This window comes from Lachnellula hyalina (assembly GCF_007821495.1).
Source record: "Lachnellula hyalina strain CBS 185.66 chromosome Unknown contig00008, whole genome shotgun sequence".
NCBI lineage: Eukaryota > Fungi > Ascomycota > Leotiomycetes > Helotiales > Lachnaceae > Lachnellula > Lachnellula hyalina.
Genome location: NW_022157122.1, coordinates 10452 through 30311, shown reverse-complemented (window position 1 = coordinate 30311; position 19860 = coordinate 10452). Strand labels below are relative to the sequence as shown.

The following is a 19860-nucleotide window of genomic DNA, read 5'->3' as shown; positions in this document are numbered from 1 at the left end:
GTTGCTTATAATGCTTTTCTCGATCCGCGGCTACATATTCCGGTCAATATGAATGTTTAGATCTATAAATCTGGGCTAGTCCAATTACAGAACAGCCTTCAAGTGGTGCCAATCTCAACTGGAGTAAAATACGACGTCACAGTCAGCTTTTGCCTTGTCTAAAGTCTGAACAAAGGCATTTTGTATATATTGCGGCAAAGCAGAGCTACAGGACGTTTGGCGACTGGACCGCATCCAGACTTGGGCATCGGACGCCCGTGTACTACGTGGAAAAGCGCTCGCTGTGCCCTGTATTGTGCCTGGATAATGCCCTGTTTCGATTAAGTGCCGGATCAAAACCGCGCCTCTTGAAATCTGCCCAGAGGAAAGGCTGAATAAAGCCAAAGGTCCGGTTGATCGTCAGCCCAAGAGTAAGTGCATGACCCTGGTCACTGGTGGCTTGTTTGTACAAGTAAAAGCCGGCCAGTGCATAATAGTCGGTCTTCCTTCTTAGCTAGTTCTGTTGGCAAAAGCAAATGTCCCGTACAAGCGAATGTCCCACGCCAAAAACCATACCAAAATCGTGATAATATAAGTGTAAAAGTATAGGTTAAAACATATATAACTTTACCACGCTTTAAATGCATTATGAAACAAATTATATAAGGCATCTCTAGATATATATATCTTAGGTTATATAACTAATTATAATAGAAATTATAAGGGTTGCGTAGCTTAGAAGCCGCAAAAAGTAGTATTTTAGGAGACATTTTAGGCGAGGAAGTCTTAAAAAAATAGGCGTAAACATCGCTATGTGGCGATTTTAGTGAGGAAACCTATATATATCGGACATTCGCTTTTGCCGACTGTAAGCAAAGCGAGCTAAGAAGGAAGACCGACTATTACCAGATTGCATGCATATGCAACGTGCCCTATGTCTTGCAGTTAAGATAAGGATTGGTAAGAAGATTGGTAAGACGCCTCGTAAGACTAGTTGTGCAATGTTACAATAGGGAGGTCCCCATGCATCGCTGAGGCGGGACATAGTGGACGGTCTGTTGCTGTGGTGGCATTCGGAGGCTGAGGGAGGGTGACCAGGGCTGCAGCAAAGTAAGCCGTGATGGAAGTTCAGCGCCTAAATTACTCAACGGAGAGGCTCGCCAAAGTCCCCCCTACTTTAGGGAGCGTGCCAGGTAGCCCCACCTGTGTCGCGTACTTCAAGGCAACCTGCCCAAAACTATTATTGTCACTGATATAGAATTATTACTCGCCATACGTTGCTGAGTTTTGATCGCAAAACTCCACATACTCTAACTTTTATTATCATTACAAACAAACCATTATGGCGCCACGTTTTTCTTTTTTGGGCATGGGCGGCATTGGCAAGGTATGCTCACGCCAACACCTGAACGCATGGCATTAATGGAAATAGGCCATGACAAGGAATATAGTCCTCTCTGGAAAGTTGGATGAGCCTTTGATAATATACAACCGCACGAAAGCCCGCGCCGAGGAGCACAGCGCAAGCATTGGGCATTCTACAGTGGCTGAGACGATCGAAGAGGCCGTTTCGGGTTCGGACATTATTTGGTCATGTCTCCAAGATGATGAAGCCGTAGAACTTAGCTTCAAGCTGATTCTACAGGCAGATGTGACGGGGAAGCTTTTTGTTGACAGTTCATCGATTACGCCTGAGGTGACGAACAGGATCGCTGAGCAGGTCTTGAAGGCTGGTGGAGAGTTTGTCGCCATGCCAGGTATGTGATAGCTTCCAAACTCTCATTTGAATCTAAAACATTGTCAATGCTAAGTTCTCAATCTCAGTCATGGGTGAGCCTAGCATGGCTGAGAAACGCTTGCTCACGTGCATCGCGTCTGGCGCTCCAGGGTCAGTTGACCGTATCAGACCCTACGTTGTTGGAGTGTGAGCCCGCTCGCTTTTATTGTCTAATCTCTCTATTTATTGCTTCAGCAATTACTGATTGGAGATAGAGTAGGACGGGCAATCATAGATCTTAGCGGCGAAGAGCCAGGCAAAGGATCGCTACTAAAGCTCATGGGCAACGTCCTCATCATGAACACCATGGAAACAGTAGCTGAATTGAATGTCTTCGCTGAGAAATGCGGTGTTGGAGTCCATAGCATGAAGAAGCTTATGGACCAAATGTTTCCGAATACGCCGTACTCAATCTACAACTATAGAATGCTGAGTGGAGGATACTATCAAGACACGGTGAGGTCTTCAATCACCGAATATTCCCTGGGATCCCATCTAACAGTATGGTTGATAGCCCATTGTTGAGGTTTCCAAAGCCTTGAAACTCACGGCTCATGTGCTGGAGCTGGCGAAGTCGTCGGGTGCGTCAATTAAAGGATATGAAGCCGCGATTGACCACTTGAAGGTGGTAGAAGATCAGGCTGGGGGAGAAGCAGATATTACCGGCATCTATGGGGCCGTGAGGCTTGAGAGTGGACTCCCGTTTAAGAATGAGACTCAATGAAGGTTTCAAACGAAAGAAAATGACGAATGTTTCTTGTAAGGCAATAACATCACTCCGGTTGCTACATACAAATATAAGTTGATTCTTAGCCCGACCAAGAAGCTGCTATCATGGCCAAGTTAGATCCCTCAGGCTGAGTGACCCCTTCAAAATGGAAGCGTGGATCCGCACGCTCAAACAAATCTTTCCACTCTTCAGCATCACGTTCTCGTCCATTGAGAATAGCCAACATTCCTAGGTCGAATGTTCTAAAATTAAATTTCAGTATATGTAATTGAGGAGAATGATCAAGCATACCTCAACTCCTTTTCTCTCCACGCAGCCAACGTTCCAGGTTCAGCCATACACACGTCGTTGATAATGATGTGCACACCTGGTCGAAGGATCGGAATCAACGATCTTAGGATCTTGATCGAATACTTGTCCGACCAATTGTGGAAAATCCAACGGAAGTAGTAGACATGAGCCACAACCGTCTGCTCCTTGAAAATATCGTGCGCCATAAAGCTCACTCGCTCCGCAACAGCTTCAGCCATATCATTCTCGGCACCTTTGACAGTAATCTCAAAATCCTGAACAACAAATTTGAGGGCTGGAAATTGCATCGCTAGGGCAATGCTGATGTGGCCCCGTGAACCGCCGATATCCACAACCGTTGCAGCTCCCAGACTTTGCCAATCGAAGCCAGAGATGACATGTGATGTCTCGAATCCCTTTTCTGTTGTAAATATGTTCATTGTATCAGCGAATCTCTTGGCCCGTGCTGGATCATCTCCCAGGATTTCATATATTAGCTGATTGGTGTTGTTGGCGAGCGCAAACCCCTAGATATATTATGTCAATAAGAATGCACTCCAGGCTTTCGACTTCCGAACGATTTCACTTCTTACCGTTTCTGCTGGCTCTTCTGACATTGGCCACTTCTGAAGCGCGTCTAGGGTCTAGTATCATGAGCATTCTTTCTTCCCTTGAATGTGTCGGTGCAACCTACCCTCAGAGCGGCGGGCGTCATCTCTTCCAGACCTGTGCGGATGAAATTCTGGATTTTCGGCTCTCTGAAAAGTGCAGAGCGCGCGGTATGAGTAATCACCCCTTTCTTCGGCTCACAAAATATCCTGATCGTCATGGCATGGCGCAGCAGACTTTTCGTGACCGTCTCGCTGAGTCCCGCATGCTTTGCCATCTGGGCAAAGGAGGTTTCTTCTCCAGGCGCGAAGCTGTTGGCCATGTCAAAACGACAGATGGCGTTCATGCTTACAAGATTTTGCACCTACGAGCCACTAAATGTCAAAGCATGCTTCATGCGTGAAGAATAGGACTTACATTGCCGTTGATGTGTAAAGCACTGATTGGTGGCATAAGCAAATCATGTAGCTCAGCCGTGTCGTTAAGAACAGCATCTTGAGCTTTCAACAGCTCCTCAGGCAAGGTTCCTGAAGCATCTGGGCTGAATGATGGGAACTGAAGGTCATGTGACGCAAGATGGTCGTGGATGAGTGAAGTGAACTTGCCGATTCCATTGGCCAGCTCTAATATTCTAGATGATGCCATGAAGAAGAGCAGCTGGCAGACCAAAGCGTCTGAGATTCTTTTAAAATTAAAATGTGTCTTGATACTGAAAAGAAACTGTAGATTATAGAGCAGATGAGGCTGAAGCTTTGGCATAGGAATCCGGCAGTCACTGCTTCTGCTATCCCGGTCCCTTGTGCAAAGACGCAGATGCATCTGTACATACTAGTAAGGATTTGTATGTAGGAACTAGGAAGATTGAAGCCTTATCTCTGTTGTACATGTCCTGCAGCGTGATTGTTAAACCCAACTAGGCAACCAGCCTGACCTGCCAAGACTAGTCAGCCAATTACTATGTAACACAGCGTTTCTTTCTTTTTTAAGAGTAAAGAGTGTGTCTCACAAAAACATGGACAAACCGAGCAGGCCTATAGGATATCAGCCCAAACATTGGGCTTAAGCTGTTCAGGACCTAGAATCTTACCGGTTGCTCTCTTTCCGAGCAGTGATGAGACTGGACCTTCCGACACTTCAAAAGAGAAGCGGGGGTGCTCTGTGCTCCCACACAAATTCAGATCTTCGGTCTGTCTTGCATACATACAATAAAGACGAATTGAGTTGGTTGTCACGGATTCGTTTGCGTGCACGAGGACCCCCTGCAAACAGACTAAAAATCAATTCCTCTACTTTATCTATTCATTCTTTCGGTCCCGGATAATTTTATCAGATATTAGACCTACAAAAGCGTGGCTATCAAGCATTTCTCATTTCTTGATTGTTACATAGATTTGAATAAACAATTCGATACTACATAAAACATTCGCGCATGTGAAGTCACTGGCATTTCGCCAGCATTGTTCCAAAGGAATCCTTTTTATCTGCTTGTATAGTCGAGTTAAACATGCTCGTAAGTTTGTGAGTCGTGAGAAATGTTCCGCTCCACGCGGATCCCATCAAAGGGAGATTCTAGATACTCATTTCCCGTAGCCTCAATCTTATTTTTCTGCACAGAGGTCGAGGCCAGCGGACCTTCGTAGATGTGCATCTTCTCTCTATGAGAAGACGGGACAGAAACGAACCCAGCATCACTCCCTTGACTCGGCCGGTGATCCATCGTGTAGTCTTCCGAAAGCTTGTTCCTCGAAAAGGATCCGGCAATCTTCCGTGAAAATTGACGGATCATAGTCTCAGGTCCCTTTTTGCTGATGAGCGGGCGAAGAGTCGGGAGACAGGCGCTGACAATCCCCACGCCAACCTCTATCGTTGCCCAATAGAATGCAGGTGCGCGTGCGTAAGTCCGGTCAGGGTTCATCTTCATAGCACCGTACATGGCTATGACTCGGAATATCCCTGAGATTATAACTAAACTGCCGAGTGAGAAAATGCCGAGGATGATAATCTTTTGTCGGACTGGCATTTGCAGCTTGTAGACTGGATACAAGGGGATTAGAAGAACAAGACCGTCCAGAATCACATCTGTGATGACCATGCTCTTGTATAACTCGAAGAAGTTGACGCATTTTCCAAATGAATCAGGTACCCAGTTTCCTTTGATTGGTATGCAGCCCACTATGGATGTAATTAGGTTTCTGGCCACAGTATTTAGAGGGAAACTTGCATAGATTTGCAAAGAAAAATCCGATGGTCCACATAACATTAAGGGCGATAAAAACCCACACATTGATCTGAGTGGCTCTGCCAACAAATATTCGGCGATAGAAGAACATGATGCTTGTGCGAGTAAATCCCGGGCTCAGTGTAGTTAAGAGCTGCAGAGCCCAGATGACCTGTCAAGAGAATAGCGTCAGTGATCATTTAGAAATCTGAATTGAATTCAAAGATACCTTAGACCGAAGAAGCGCCCGGTCTTTTAGAACCTGCTTTGGCGTAGTCGTAGACAGGGAATTATGAGTACCCATCTTGCCAGCAAATGCTCCTAGACAACCAATCAGTCTTTTCCTAGAGGTGCAAAGACCGAGAATGTATTACCGATTAAATTGCAAGCGCATTGACCCATGAGACAGACCTATCGCCATTTCAGTATAAGGATTCGGACTCTAATACATAGGCCAGAATACTAAAGCTAACACGATCAGGTAATCATCCATCTTAAAGCCCGATCTTCGAATTCGACGGGCCTCAAAGCGCAGCAGCACGGCTACTGTGGCGATGATAGCCATGAAAATGCCCATGGCAATAGTAATTGCATAACGATCTTCCTGCATTTTGACGACAACGGTAGACAAGTAGAGAGATTGTGTAGAAACTTATCAGAACAACAGCTTGGGAAGCCTGGAATTTGGGCTTACTATAGTGGGGAACGAAAGCTATATGCTGACTCCAAGCCAGGTAGGACAAGACGGCCAGAATCCCTACCGAGCAAATTGGAGCGTTCTAATGGTTTTACAGTCAGGATTTGCTTTGCCGCAATATCATGCGCGCCGCTATTTTCGCGTGGTCTCCAGGGGTAGGAACGGTAAATGAAACCCCTATTTTCGTTCACTGGCACTGCCCCATTTGCTGAGTGCTTGGTGTAACCAAAAATCTGCTTCTTGGAAGCTGGCTATGAAAGAAGCTGGCCATGGAAGCTAGCTATGGAAACTATAGAGACTAGCTAGTTATATGGCCTAGCTTCTTATATAAATAAGTAAATAATAATATTTATATTAATATTAATATTTATATTATTACCATGTGCCGCCGATGTCTGCCTCTTTCTCGTAGACCACCATAGAAACATTCTGGCACATCTTCTGGATTTTGTAGGCCATCATGATGCCGGACAGCCCACAGCCAATGAGGATGACTTTGAGAGGTCGGTTTGCTGGATTTCTTTTAGAATTTTAGAATAGAAAAAGCCGAGGGAAGAAAAGAATTATGGACAGAGGACGAAATGCATACCTGGGTTTCCGAGCAGGAGTTCGGGGATTTGGTAGCTAGATTCTGGCATATCCGGCATTGTGGCTCCCCGCTATGGGGGAGTCCTGAGTTGGTGGTCGTGGTGCCCATCTTTGAAATAGATGCCATATATTGGGACAGTCCGTAAGGGACCATTACAAGCATATGAGATTTCCTTGGACAGAAAGAAAGTCTAGCGTTGTTTGAATTTATGAGACGGAAAAAATGACGTGAGCTTTGACAGGGGCTAGAGAGCATGCAGGCCTTAAGAATACTGACTGTGACGTGACCCAGGTCTCTATCTCTCAATTTATCAAAGGGCAAAGGCGAAAGAAAGATGTTCCCGCACCCTTCATGCATGCTACACACGAGACTACCATTGCGGCCCAGTCGAGAGATATTTATTAGGGGGCTCATAAATACTACTACCTAGTAGCTAGCTAGCTACTTTATAGGAGAAGCAAGGACGATAAGACTGCACACATCTGCATGCATCTATCTGCATGTGCACATAGGCATATGCGCCACACGAGGTGCATATAAGGCTCCGAGCACACGTAAAAATAAATTCTTCTACCCGTCCATTATTCTGCTGAATGGCACCGTTACATATCGGTAAAGACAGGGATATGATCAAGAGCTGGGAGCCTGGGCAAAGGATCAGCTCCCACCCCACTATTTAACCGAGAGGAGGGGCGGGGGTGGGTGTCTAGTCCAATAACGGGTGGTGTCCCTTTAGTGATTCTGAGATATACGCTGTTTCAGGTGCATAGCATCTTTAGATACTTTTGATAGATAGGAGCGGCGCTGTTTATTGAGAATAGGGAGAGAGAGAGAGATTGCATTCGCAGGTTTAAAGCGTTATATAAAGAGGTCATATTCGTTGAAAATTCAGCTGCATCGACTCGACTCTAGATCTCTATACCCTAGCATACCCTTCCTTTGCTACTGTGATAATAGCCTCATACCCGCCCCAACCACCCGTATAATTTCGTTGCGCTTCAATCTTAAGCCCGGTGGTACTCAGCAGGCTTTCCCACTGCTCCTGCGTCCGTTCTTTCGCGGCGAAACAAGCCATCATTGTGAGATCCGTGTGCGTGGCCGCCCAGTCAACTCTCCAATTCGGCAACACCATCTCGTCGATGAGGATCCGTGAATGATGGCCCATCACATCTTTCAAGCGAGACAAGATGCTCTGGCAAGCGATGTCCGGGAAGTCGTGCAGGACGGCACGTAGGTAGTAGAATCTTGCTCCTAAATATGATAGACTACTCATCAGAGAGAGGGCAATCGATAAAGTCGTCCAAGTATGTTGAGATTTTGACAAATACTGACCTTGGATGGGCTGTTCTTCGAATATATTATGCGCCCTGCCCTCCACTCCCTCGTGCTTGACTTTCTGCGCTATGAAGTGCTCCAGATCCTGCACCTGCACCCGCCCCCTCAACTGCGGATACTTTTCTCTCAACGCCGCGCACTGATGGCCGATTCCCCCTCCCACATCCACAAACACCACCTCTTCCTTGCCTGCCTCGCCGACTTCCTCGAGGAACGGATACACCGAAAGCCACGTGCTCATATCAATACTCCGCAAAGCCTGGTACCTCGCGAACGCCGCTAGAGACGCGGCGGGCAGCGACGGGAAGTACTGGAACGCAGTCAACGGTGTCTTGTAGGCGAGTTGGAACGGACTCTTGGCGGCGTTCGCGGGATTCTGGAATGCGGTTTCGCGGAGAAAGGCAGGCGCTGACTGAAAGGCCGGCGCGACGGTGTCAAAGCTATATATATGTGAAAGATCAGATCAAAAGCGATTAGAAATAATTCTCGGAGAAGTCGCGGTCGCGAATGGGGATTTCCAGATACCCACTAATGAATCACACATGCTTCCTTGCCTGGATCAGCGAGGACTTTGGTAACGTTGTTGGCAGCGAAGATGTTCTTCGCTGTCTCGGATACCATGCCAAAAGACGCGAAATATCGTAGATAGCGACCTGTCATATTTAAAGTTAGTACTGAGAAGAGAAGAGAATATAATGCCTGGTGAAGATACTTACCGACTAATTGAGAATCTGCACCATCTTTGGTCAGGTCTCCAACTTCGAGCGGCCCCTCGCTGGCAGCTAGTCGGGTGAAAATTCCAAGATCGATACCAGTGCGAACTGCTGAAGTGCGGAGAGGCTTGAGAGACTTTATTGGTGGCATTGGAGAGGACAGAACAAGGGGATACTGACATAGGAAATGATCCGTGTTATGGTATTTTTCGGAGCTTCGAGGCTGTAGGACAAATCTCGAAGAGCAATTGATAACCTCTCGCGACCGGCCTCATCTGCGGCTCGGGCAAGCTGCTCTACTTGTTCTTTGATTGAATCCATGGCTCGTGGACGTAAGGTACACGATGAAGGAGAAAATTGGTGGGTGGGTATAAGTCAGGAGCTCGTTACTAGTCGGTGCCTACCGTAAGCCTCGATTGTATGCAAGAAGCCACTAGTGCCTGGGATGAGCTATTCACGCTTCGGATTTCACACAAGTCACATGAGCAGAATACAAGATAGCCTCAAAAATTGTTTAAAGACAATGCCAGTTACTATTTGCAATTTCAGACTGTGATTCATGGCCCATGTGCCAGTACCTCTACGCCATATCCGCCCTGTAATCCCTTCCCATTTGCATTAGTTTACACCCGATATCATCTACGCATCTAACGGCATCATCGGAACGGCTGGTCCCCAAGGAACGAGCGTCATTCTCTTTGCTGAGAGGGCGTATCCTTCCATGAACTACAACGAGTCAACTTCCGGTCAGTACCACTAAAATCAAGCATCTGACTTACGATTTCAAAGTGAGTCGTGCTCTTGAACGCGTCTTTCGTCTCCTCATCAACCTCGTAGTAGATCTGGCGTAGCCATCGATGCAAGTTTGGATAATCGTAGCGGATCATCTTATAGTTGCACATGAATAGTGTGTAGTAAGCCATGTCAAAACGTACGGATGTTGTGAAAGCCCTATGTTGAGTGAGTCATTATGCCAAGATATACTCACAAGATCTTACCTAATGTCTGTCTCAGTGAGATGATCTCCGAACAGGTACTTTCTACTACTCAAACGCTTCTCGAGCTCATCCAACAACCTGAACAAACGGCTCATAGCATCATCGTAATCGGCTTGCGACTTTGCCATACCACACAGATAAGTTCCCCAATTGTACCCGATTTCGAGCCTGTCACCAAGTTCGTCGATCTCCTTCGCCAAGCTGTCTGGGCGCAAGCCTCCGCCTGGCTTATTATCTTCCCTAATCTCCGGCGCCAAGAAAGCATCAAATGCAGTGGCAAGGATCCGGATAATACCCACACTATCATTATTCACAATAGTCTTCTTCTTACGGTCCCAGATCAGCGGTACAGTATAGCCACCTTGGTATTCAGGGTCTGCCTTCTCGTACAACGCCTTGAAATTCTTGAAGCCTTCGACAGGATCCACCAGGTCCGACTTGCTCGTGCCATCGTAATTCCAGCCATCAACGCCATCGCGGTGAATGGAGACGACGCTCAGCGCGACGATGGGTTGGAGGCGTTTGAGCTGGTAGACGATATTGGTTCGATGAGCCCAAGGGCAGCCGAGATGAAGATACAAGGCCTCAAGTTTGTCAGTATACGAGAACAATAGGCTGATCCGTTGACTTACGTATCGATCTTTCTCGGCAGGGAACTCAGAAGCGGGATCCGGGCTGATCACACCCTGGAACTTACTCGGTGGAGGCGTGAAAGAGCTCGTCAGCTGCGGAGCTGTACTCAGCGGTTTGGTTGCCATCTTTGCAGAAGTTGAGACGTCAGGAAACTCGATGAAGCTGTTTGGTGGAGTTGTGAAGGCCGCGGGCTGTGTTGGTGTCTGCGCTTGCTAGGTTCACGGCGACGCGTATTAAGTACACGCAATATTGAGTCAGGTGCCGGAATATCATGGAGCAGGTGCACTAGTGGCTGCCTAAACTGTGTGACAGCGAAACATAACAAAGATGACTGCTGGTGCATGCATATGGCTGACGGAAAGCTGAGGGTACATGTCGAATTCACTAATTACACGACACTTTAATAATATGAATGGTTACACGGCATGCACGGATGATCGATCCCTGTACAGTCGAGGGGCAGATGCAGATCCGATTCTGCAACTAGCCCCTATACAGTGGGGTTCAATAAGTTTGAACACCCCCCCATGCTAGCGCCCGCTAGCTCATATCTGTTCAGGGCATTTTAAAGCGCACTTTGAATCATGATACCCCGAAGTACGTGTTTGACAGCACGCTAGCGGGCGCTAGCAGGGGAGGGGGTGTTTAAACTTTTTGCACCCCACGGTAACTGAACGGGAGGTTTATTGCCTCAGGCAGAACTGGAAAACGTACGAAGCAGCAAGCAGATAAGGGGAGTAAGAGCGCCTATAGCGATAAATTTAAAAGTGCATTCTAATCTTTAGGGATTAAACTGTAGCGTCTAAATACTAATAGAATATAGATCATTTTATTACTTTTAGGGTTTTTGAAGAGGTGAGGGTTTAGGGGTAAAAAAGGCGAATATTCTTATTATATCTCTTATGTATTAGCAGCAACACTGATAATAATACCTATTATTATATCCTTACCCTAATCATAAATGAGACGAAGTTGCAAGAATTCTAGGAGTCGTAACGTCCAAATAAGGGAATAATGGCCCAAAGGGGAAAAGTTACGCGAGGCTTGGCACCAAGCCGAGAGTGAGGAAAGTAAGGTAGTAAAGGGCAATGACCTGCATGGATGGTTACACAATCGCTTGCATACACATTTATATAGTAAAATTATTAACTGAATGCCACTATTACATATATATTAGTTGTACGAAAAGTCCCTGCAATTACTTAAATGACTCACTTAGCCTTGCATCAAATGACACCACACTAATGCATAGCAATCGCCTACGAAAATTGCATACATTTCGGATCTAATCCTAGACTAAGCTAAGAGCCTGTTTGGCTGCCACATCTATACGGCGATGGCGGCATATAAATATAGCAGATAAAAATCGAGGCATCTCGTACCGAACAGGCCCTAACCTGCATACCTAAGAGAGCACAACACTAGAAACTCTCAGCACTTTCTACTCAGAACCTACTAGAACAAGCCCGTGCTACACAGACAAGGCTGACTGAATTTGTTAATGATGATTCCAAATAGTAATACTATATAGCTGCTTTTTCCAGAAATCAGACATATAACAAGTTAAAGAATTATCTTAGTATAGTGACTATAGACTTAAACTATTATTTTCTAATATCTCGTATATCGGGAATAGATTCTTAAGAGTAATAGTATTATTCCGACTTAAAAATTTACCGGAAATTAGAGCTATAAACAGGCCCAAATCGTAGAAATCACATCCCTTTTATTATTATTATTAATTTCTATCTTTTTCTTATTATAGCAAATATTCGAATATCTCTAATATGCTAGCCGGTAAGTGTTGTTTCTAAAGGGAACGATCTTGAATTAACTGCTGTTCTATAGTAGGAAGTAAGCTGTATATTAACTTTTCCCTTTCCCGTCTAGATTGGCCCGGGCAAGGCTTAACGCACTCGCTCGCCCTCTACTGCTGCTAGCCTGATACCGTCCTGTACTTGGTTCATTGTCTTAGTAACTCTTATTAGCTTCTTTGAAACTCCTGCGTTTCTTTTACTCCGTTACTACATTAATTTGGTAATGGCTTCTACCGTCAAACGCAAACCTCTGAGCAGTAGAATAAACAATGAAGCAATTATAGGAAACCAGTGCTATAGAGAATCAATAGCTCTCGAGGATCATATTAGTGGCCCGATGGGAGACACAGTCTCGTTCGAGGATGGCGATGCAGACTTGGAACCTGAGCGCGTAGATTGTCCGGCTTTATAAAGCAAGATTCCTTTGCTAGTCTATGACTTGGGAATATCTAACCCTCAACCGCACAAAGATACGGGCTCACGCCTCGATTCATCTTCGGTCCAATCAGAGCACTTCAATGAGCGACAGTCTATAGAAACGCAACCAAGACCTCCATCTAACCTGGTAGAGTATGTCTCCTGGGGATTCGATTGGCAAAAACCATTATCCATATTTGCACTTCTACTTCTTGGTTTTCTGTTCTCCTTTGGACACCACCTTTATTACCGCTCATTAAATAACACCACTGCGGGCGATGAGCACAAGCAAGCATGGCATATCAGGTTTGGCACACTCTTCGCCTTTTTTGTCGTGACTCGCTTCCACGCCATGACCGCAGCTGCGTTTGGGCAATGTACGTATACCAACCTCTATCAAAGCCTGTTTCTTTAGAATTATCGCGGAAGGAGCGAGCCGCACTCCTTGGAACACGTGCTGTATCTTCGAAGATGTCATGTAATTTATCGCTAACCTGGCCTATCACTGCTCACCGGATTTCGTCTGGCCGGCCCGTATATCGAGGGCGGAGTATTGTACTTGTTAAAGGAGAAGGACCGGAGAATGCAACTTAGGGAGGCTAAGCAGCAAAGGACGGAAGAGATTCGAGAGAAGAAACATTAAGCCACATGTCACAAGGTAACAGCATCCAGTTTTGGCTGACAGGCAGCCTGACTTAGTTATGCTTAGCTTTTAACATAATATAGTGTCTCTGGTTTGCACGCTTTCCATTTTTTTACTTGTTAGATAACAACCTGCATTGCACCTAGTTAGTGGACTTGAGATGCATTATCCTTCGTACCTACCGATGAAGAGAGGGCATGCACCATGATGTGGCAATCAGAGTCGGCAGGAACCATGAACAATGTGAATAAGGTATCTTAAGCCTGTCTCTCTCTTGTCTCTTCTTCTCTTCTTCTCTCCTTATCCACGATCCAACCCCCGAGAAATTTCGAGCCAGCGCTATATATTTACTCAGTATCTTTACCTTCGAAATCTCTCCGCAAGACACAATGCACTTCTTCTGACACTTCTTCAGCCCTCGAGCCGCGAAGCGTGCCCTGACATCTATAGAAAATAACACTGTTGCTGAAATATCCATTGGGCTCTGGTTTGACAGCTTCGAAAGAGGCCATTCGATCGGTCTTGCACGAGCTACCGCCCACCAGCAGCAACAATATCCCCCACAGGAGACAGGCCGTCCGGTTGCCCTAGAGGAGGAGAAGTCGAGGAAGAAGTAGATCACCGGGCATGGTGGTAATTATTCTCCAGGGTCCTTCCTCGCCTCGCTCTAACATGATATACGTAGGCGGCCTGATGGAGCCCCTGTAAGACCCATCAATCGTCAAGCCCGTTGTCGAGAACTTGGTGCTCTAACACCCCGGCGGCGGTTCACATTCTCATACGACTCGGTTTCGGGTCGCTCTTACGACGTCTGACTTGCAATGAGAGGCATCGGAACATCTCGACGGCGGTTCACATTCGCATGTCGTCTGCCTTGCAGTACGAATCATCAAGCTACGACGGCTCACATTCCCCATCTATCCGTCATGAAATAAGAGATGCCAGAGCCCCTCGACCACGATTTGATTCGATATCCCATCTGCTTTGTAGTAAGAGACATCAAAGCACCTTAGCGACGACGAATCACCACTTCATCTCGTCTGCCTCGGATCTCCCAAGCCCCAACAACAATCAATCTTCCACAGAGGTCATAGATCCAACTTCGCAGCGAGGACAAGTCGGTGAATTGTGGTAGCCCTAAGCTTCAGATGGAATATATCCGCGAGCTTCAAACTTGCTTGCGAAAGTAGCCCCGGGTCCCTGCGAGGACACTCAAAAGTTTTGTCGTCGCCCAGAAAGGTGTCACTATAAACGACACAGGAGTCCCTGGAAAGAGCCCTACCGGCGAGGGAAATAGTGGAGTGTCTGCGGGCCCCAGCAATCCAAAGAACGAAAGCAAGATAAGCGCTGCGGTGAGGATGATGAAGCCAATCGCTTGGTGCTGGAGATGGTTGCCGAATTTCAAATATAGTTGCAGGGTAGCATCGATGGTGGTTTCGAAGATACGAGTTGTTGACAGCAAGTTCTCCACTGACAGCGATGGACTCGACACCAGCAACTAATTCATTGACGAAATCAACTCCACCTATACTTTGAATGCACATTTCCGTTCGCACTGGCCTTGGACCTGATGCAAGTAACGAGGGCATGCAACAACCAAGCAAACGACCGCAAAGCAAAACAATTTAACGGATCCGCACACAACTCTTGGTTCCTCTAGGTGAACTTGAACCACTAAGCTCAACCAAAATTCGCGAAGATTAAGGCAGGAATGGGAGGATCTCAAGGGAGGGAAAGATAGGTTTGAAGGATGAAAATGCATTTCCCGGTGTTTCGACTCTGTCGTAACTTACTCGTAAGCGTAGAGGCTCACTGCTATGTTTCCATACCAGTGGCATCGGGGTAAACAGGAGAGACCAAGAGAAGGATTTGGGATTTTAGGAAATTTGGGGGTACCTTATGGAATGGAAATATAGGGAAGAGCGAAAGGAGGGGGGCTAGTGTCAAATCTACATGTCGTCTCTAGCTGTTTGTAACAGATAAAATTATCATTTGCAAGAAGATGACGGTGAAATGCCTCAAATTGATGAAGAAGTTTTAATGTCATGAGTATATTTATTACGGGCAGTAAATTCTAAGCCGGTAAAAAAGAACTTATTATAATAAGACAAAACCCGTAAAGTATCGCCAAGCATAAATATACATATGAAGGCACCTAAAAAGAAGAATCGGAGAGGAGAACTTGATTTCTATTCTAAGCTATAGAAGGTATTTTTATGCTATCAGCTTGTACTATCATGTAGCCTTCATTGCCTCATAACCAAATGGCATGCCGGGTTATCTTAGCTTACAGTTCAATTTCAAGGGGGGGACTACCTTTTAAGCGATCCAATTGGCTCCCCCCAAGCCACGTCTAGACACAACTCGGTCTCGATGGTTCTTAGTACTTATATATACAGCATAATTCCTCTCCCTCACAAACCTCCTTTCAACCTTTCACACAAACTTCCATCTTTCAAAATGGCCAGCCCACGATTATCTAAAGGACTCATTCTAGACATTGTCTACTTCTGCGATATTCCCACCCTCAAATCCCTGTCTGACGCACAGCTCTATGTGCGACCTGCTGGACACGTATCAAACCTCCATATACTCAAATGCCCAAACCCAATTCTTCCAAGCCCCTTCAACAAACCCACAGCCTGCCTACACCATAAAATCCCCATTCTCCCTCCCCGCAGCCCTCAATCCACCCCTAACCAGCCGCGAAGCCGTAGTCGACGCGCTGCACCGGTACGTGCTGGCCTTTAGCACAGCCAACACAGCGCTCTTCGACTCGAGCTTTATGCCCGACGGCCTGTTCGAGGTCAACGGGCGCGCCATGGAAGGACGGCCCGCGATCCACGCCACGGGGCTCGCGCTCATCTTCTCGCTCGAGACGAGACAGTGAAAAGTCGGAGGCACCAGACGCTGTAGTGTTGTACCAAGAAACCCAAGGTACGAGTCTGCAGGTAAGCTGCATCACACCCTATAAATACGGGCACTCCTACAGACTTGGCCCACCATCGATTCTACAACACACTCTTTTACATAGCATATTATTACATACATTTATTGCGATAAAACTATAAGTCAGATCCTAGCCTAGAGCTCACAGTTGTGCTGTCCCTCTACAATACTTGCTTTCGGTGCGTCTTGATCTTCCTGCATGTTTCCGCCCCCGATTTCTGTACATGCCCTACAGTGGTTAAGGTAATAGTGTGGAGGGACAACACAACCGCGGACTCTAGGCTAGGATCTAACTTATGGTTTCACCATTGTATAAATATATAAACTAAATAATCTGTATAAAAGAGTGTGTTGTAGAATAGATGATGATCCAAGTTTATCCAAGTGTCCGATTTTATAAGGTACGGTGCAGTACTAGCTGCATACCCCACTTCACGTGACAGCCCATTTAGTCCCCACCACAATAGCACTAGCATGGGGTCCCCTACCACGCAATCTTGTCCTGATTAGGCAATTTGTACTCCAGGTCAAAACAATATGCTATTAAGGGCTGCGGTAAAGGATATATAAGATAAAGTAGGATAGTATAAGTTTAAAGACTTAATTAATAGTAAGCTAGCGCACTATCAAGCTATTATTAATGCTAAATGCAGGTTTACTAAATACTAGAGAATATTAGAGCTGTTAAACACTTTGAAGTCTAAGAGAGCATTCGAAGATAATTGCCTAATTAGGACAAGATGGCGGGGTAGGGGAATGCCAGTGCTATTACCTTACTTGACCGCTGTACCTTCATAGAAGGCTGAATTAAGTGCAAACACGTCATCCAGACACCTCAGGCAAGAATCTCAGAGCAAGTTAACTCCATCTCAGATGCTTTTCTCCCTTTGTATCCTACCACCCAGACTATCCTCAGAGCGCACATCAGTGTTATTGTGCAAGAGTCGAAATGGCTGCAGCCAAAGGAACCGTCATAATTACTGGCGCAAATGGTGGACTTGGCAGTGCTATTGCAAAGCAACTTGTCTCCCAGCCAGAGTTTGTGAACTACCATGGAATCTACCTGGTCCGAGACGCGAATTCTGCGCCTGAGCTCAATGCCGCGCTCGCTATCAGCTCATCGCACCCTCACGATGTCTTGTCGATGGACTTGACAGATCTGGATAGCGTCCGAAAGACGGCGGAAGGCGTTAACTTGCGAGTTTCGGCGGGCAATATTCCCCAAATCAAAACATTGATTCTCAATGCCGCGTTTCAGGATTTCGGCAAACAGACCTGGACAAAAGATGGCTTTGATACTACATTCAGCGCTAACTATCTTGGACATTGGCTTCTGACAATGCTCTTACTAGAGAGCATGGACAAAGAATCTGGGCGAATTGTATTTGTGGGTAGCCAGTCTTACGAGTAAAGTCCCCACCGGCTCTCATGATATTGTTGAATCTTGAGCTAATGGCCATGTTCTGTTCCAGTCCCCGTGATAAGAGAAATGAACGAAGCAAGGCATTCATCGACGAGAAATACAAGACTATATTCCACGACCAAGCTGGTGTAGAGGCCATCGCGAAGGGAAATTGGAGTTCGGCGCAAGAGGACCCATCCTGGCGCAGCGGATATCGTCGATACGGCGCCTCGAAGCTTTTCCTGATCATGATGATGCACGAGCTTCAGCATCGTATGGATCAAGATCCTACATTTGAAAATGTCTGCATACTGGGCGTCGATCCTGGCACTATGAGTACTAGTCTAACGCGACATGCTTCATGGGTCTTTCGCTTCATATTTCATGTCATTGTGTCTCTTCTGATATTTTTCATGCCGGATGGGCCAATGCATACAACCCAGAAGTCAGCATCGCACATTCTGCAAGCTGCGTTTGATTCAAACCAAGTGATGGGCCAGTCTCCGAAAGATGTGTATTTAGATGGGGTAGATTTATCGGAGACGAGCGATGAGTCGGGAGATGTCCGAAAGAGAGATCTATTGTGGAAAGAGAGTGTACGTTATACGGGATTGAAGAAGGGGGAGACCGTTCTACAAAAATGGGAGTAATCTATGGATTCAAAACGACTTAAACTTTTCACTGCTTTCAAAAGTAGCCAGTATCAGCCTATTCAGAGGCTAGAATCTTGGCAATTGATGGGATTGCAAAGGTGTTCTAGATCTTTAGTTAGAGCGCTTCTTTCATGTCTAATCTAGGTAAAACAAGATAGCCACAACAGCGTTGAATTCAACGACACCAATTATGGGGCTGGTACTTTGCTCCTACCTGTGGAAATGCTCACTGTGGAGTCAAAGCCTTGAGACTTGTGTAACACAATTTGTGTTATACAAAGTATAGACGCGCTGTGGTTATACTCACTAGCTGGGTGACTTACTACGTGGTCCGTGCTTCTATATTTCGAACTAACATTATACTACACTATCAGAGACGAGCCAAACGGATTCCTCCCGCTATGACATATTTGGTAATGTCTTTATCAGGGAATACAAATATCAAAATGGTACCGTATTGAGAATATTAGCAGAGATGCGTTGTGCATGGTTCTACAAATGCGGCATGGGTATCGTTAAAAGCAGAAGCATCTCCGCCGGACCGCCGTATTTCTGCATCGGCAGTAATTGTACCATGTCCAGCCAAATCGGGAAGTGCGCATCGAGGACCTATCAATTTCGTTTTCTTCAAATTCTTGATTGAAATTCGTAAAGCGCTTGTTTTTGGGACCTTTGGTGTGGTAGCTCCTCGTGTATTACAATATACCGCATGGCGCGAATTGTCAAAACACCTCCACTGTTCCTCTCCGCAGTATTGACAACACGCAAACAACGATTCCATTTCTTGATCTCCGACATCTCCCTAGCTAGAAGCGCAGCTGTTATTGAGGTAGCAAGGACTTCGATAAGAAACGCTGGCGTAAACTATTTTTCTGTTATTTTGTTTGCTATCTTTATCTTTCGCTATTCTTTGCCCTCCTAAAATGCTGTTGGAGTTGCTTGACCGTCCTATCTTCCTGGTGCTACCAATTTGCGTCATTTATATTCTAGTTACTTATATTAGACGCCGTCTTCAAATTTGCTCTATTCTCATAACAGGTGCACGCGAGAATGACTGGTTTCCGATCCTTCAAGCAAAATAGCGTAATACCAAAGACTTCAAAGCGACTAGTACGTATATCTCCTCAGTATTTATTTTCCTTTTACAAACTTTTAGGGGTATCGGAGAGCTTTTGTTGCTCCCGGGTAAGTGCTTTAAAATGGAGTGACCAGTGCTTTGAATGCTCTTGAAAGCTTTTGAATTTTCCTTGACAAGCAATACTGACTCCCATTTCTTGTAGTGGAATAGACTCATACGCAGTATCCAGACCGTGCAGTCATCATCCTCGTCATGAGCAGAGGAGACAGCGCAATGCTACCGGCCTCGGAGATAGAATTTGTCACGGAACAGCTAGATTCAGTTCTTGGTTT

The 19860-nt window shown here is 46.0% G+C and overlaps 6 protein-coding genes across 6 annotated transcripts; 3 read left to right on the top strand and 3 right to left on the bottom strand.

Moving 5' to 3' along the window:
• Positions 1–1321: 1321 nt before the first annotated feature.
• Positions 1322–2480, top strand: yfjR_0 (putative oxidoreductase; the record flags this gene model as incomplete). Its single annotated transcript, XM_031146521.1, has 5 exons — positions 1322–1366; positions 1412–1736; positions 1804–1903; positions 1972–2212; positions 2271–2480. The coding sequence occupies 5 exons, from the start codon at positions 1322–1324 to the stop codon at positions 2478–2480; spliced, it is 921 nt and encodes a 306-aa protein (XP_031009160.1).
• Positions 2481–2565: 85 nt separating this feature from the next.
• bik3_1 (O-methyltransferase) lies at positions 2566–4031 on the bottom strand (the record flags this gene model as incomplete). The annotated part of the gene is made up of 5 exons (XM_031146520.1): positions 2566–2728; positions 2778–3304; positions 3371–3421; positions 3472–3750; positions 3804–4031. 5 exons carry the CDS (start codon positions 4029–4031, stop codon positions 2566–2568), a joined length of 1248 nt encoding a protein of 415 aa, XP_031009161.1.
• A 3775-nt stretch (positions 4032–7806) lies between these two features.
• Positions 7807–9259, bottom strand: aflO (Demethylsterigmatocystin 6-O-methyltransferase; the record flags this gene model as incomplete). Its single annotated transcript, XM_031146519.1, has 4 exons — positions 7807–8665; positions 8755–8878; positions 8942–9065; positions 9119–9259. 4 exons carry the CDS (start codon positions 9257–9259, stop codon positions 7807–7809), a joined length of 1248 nt encoding a protein of 415 aa, XP_031009162.1.
• A 318-nt stretch (positions 9260–9577) lies between these two features.
• gto2_1 (Glutathione S-transferase omega-like) lies at positions 9578–10694 on the bottom strand (the record flags this gene model as incomplete). The annotated part of the gene is made up of 3 exons (XM_031146518.1): positions 9578–9664; positions 9718–9889; positions 9937–10694. 3 exons carry the CDS (start codon positions 10692–10694, stop codon positions 9578–9580), a joined length of 1017 nt encoding a protein of 338 aa, XP_031009163.1.
• A 1915-nt stretch (positions 10695–12609) lies between these two features.
• On the top strand, positions 12610–14063 carry LHYA1_G001535 (uncharacterized protein; the record flags this gene model as incomplete). Its single annotated transcript, XM_031146517.1, has 3 exons — positions 12610–12784; positions 12857–13184; positions 13862–14063. 3 exons carry the CDS (start codon positions 12610–12612, stop codon positions 14061–14063), a joined length of 705 nt encoding a protein of 234 aa, XP_031009164.1.
• Positions 14064–17344: 3281 nt separating this feature from the next.
• PORA_0 (Protochlorophyllide reductase A-like protein) lies at positions 17345–18447 on the top strand (the record flags this gene model as incomplete). The annotated part of the gene is given in 2 exon segments (XM_031146516.1): positions 17345–17776; positions 17791–18447. The coding sequence occupies 2 exon segments, from the start codon at positions 17345–17347 to the stop codon at positions 18445–18447; spliced, it is 1089 nt and encodes a 362-aa protein (XP_031009165.1).
• Positions 18448–19860: the final 1413 nt, after the last annotated feature.